The 1,272-nt window shown below is 36.4% G+C and overlaps 1 protein-coding gene across 1 annotated transcript; it reads left to right on the forward strand.

Moving 5' to 3' along the window:
• Positions 1-373: 373 nt before the first annotated feature.
• Positions 374-904, forward strand: LOC122271602 (ribonuclease H-like). The gene has a single exon (XM_043053477.1). It carries the CDS (start codon positions 374-376, stop codon positions 902-904), a length of 531 nt encoding a protein of 176 aa, XP_042909411.1.
• The last annotated feature ends 368 nt before the right edge of the window (positions 905-1,272 follow it).

Genomic DNA, 1,272 nt, shown 5'->3' on the forward strand with positions numbered 1-1,272 from the left:
AACATATATTGAATTCTAGAAGTATTCCTAGAGTACAAATCGTTGAAAGGAAGATATAGAATATTTTAGTATCATTAAGATGTATTATTGATTCCATCTAACAATCAATAATACTATGAATTACACTAATGCATTGCATGTTTGTTTAGTTTTATGCGGTTTTAGCTTATACATAGGGTGTCATAAATCCTATTCTAGCAGAAATGCCTTCGAATGTATCGAGCAATGCAGTTTATAATTGATAAGTTTTAAAGCAAACATCAACGTTAAATTTTTAATTAAAAAGGAAAAGAAAAAAAAAGAAAACAAGAAAAGAAATAACAGAAAAAATAGGAAAAGAGAAGAAAGAAAGGACATTTTATTGTTCGGCAGTATGTTTACTGCGAAAACAATTAGGAGTAGTTCAGTTTTTAGGTCTGAGCTTATTGCTATCAGAAAGGGCTTGCAATTTGCTGCTCGGGCAGATCATTTTCAAGATATTTGGATATTGACTGATAGTCGTGCCTCAATCCAGCATATCTCTAATTGGGATATTGTCGGAGATCAGACCAGCCTTGATATTTTAGACCTGCTTGACAGGCTTTCATCCAACCATTCTATACATTTTCAGAGGATTCCCTCACATGGTGGGGTTGATGGGAATGAAAGGGCTGACTTCCTGGCCAAATCCGCTGCCGAAGAAGACACTGTTCATTGTGGGAAGCTTACCTTTAGAGAAATTTCTTCCCTGGCGAAAAGGAAATTAAACAAGACCATAAGAACTCCTCCCAACCATTCTTGGTATTTTGCAAAAAAACCGAGAGAATCTTTCAATCTTAGACTGAGAGCCCATCAAACTGCCTTTTCACGCTTCTTGAGTGGTCACACTAGATCCCTTACTTTCAAACCAAAAACCTTATCCTGAATATCATTGGTGCTCGACAGACATGGCCTCCCCTGCCCATATTCTGACTTGTTTGGGGTTCGGTAAAGATGAGATCCTGCGAGACTCCAGTCTTTTTTTATGGACTTTTTGGATGTGTTCGGACTCATGGAGTCATCTAGCGCAGCTAGACGATTCCGAGATTAGTAACAACAACAAAACAATTAGGAGTTTTATGAATACTTATTTTTAATAAGCCTCTAAAAATTCCTTAAACATTTTAATTAAATATCTATATATCGTATGAGGTACGGTCAGTGTTGCGTTTTTAATCCGCAAAAAAAACCTGTCAACTGCAACTTCCATGACATTGACTCTCTTCACAGCTCAGTCTCGATTTTTATTGAACT

The sequence above is a fragment of the Parasteatoda tepidariorum genome, chromosome 9, assembly GCF_043381705.1.
Source record: "Parasteatoda tepidariorum isolate YZ-2023 chromosome 9, CAS_Ptep_4.0, whole genome shotgun sequence".
Lineage (NCBI taxonomy): Eukaryota > Metazoa > Arthropoda > Arachnida > Araneae > Theridiidae > Parasteatoda > Parasteatoda tepidariorum.

Bases quoted from the DNA above. Each gene is read 5' to 3' on its own strand.
- LOC122271602 (XM_043053477.1), top strand. From the start codon at position 374: ATGTTTACTGCGAAAACAATTAGGAGTAGTTCAGTTTTTAGGTCTGAG.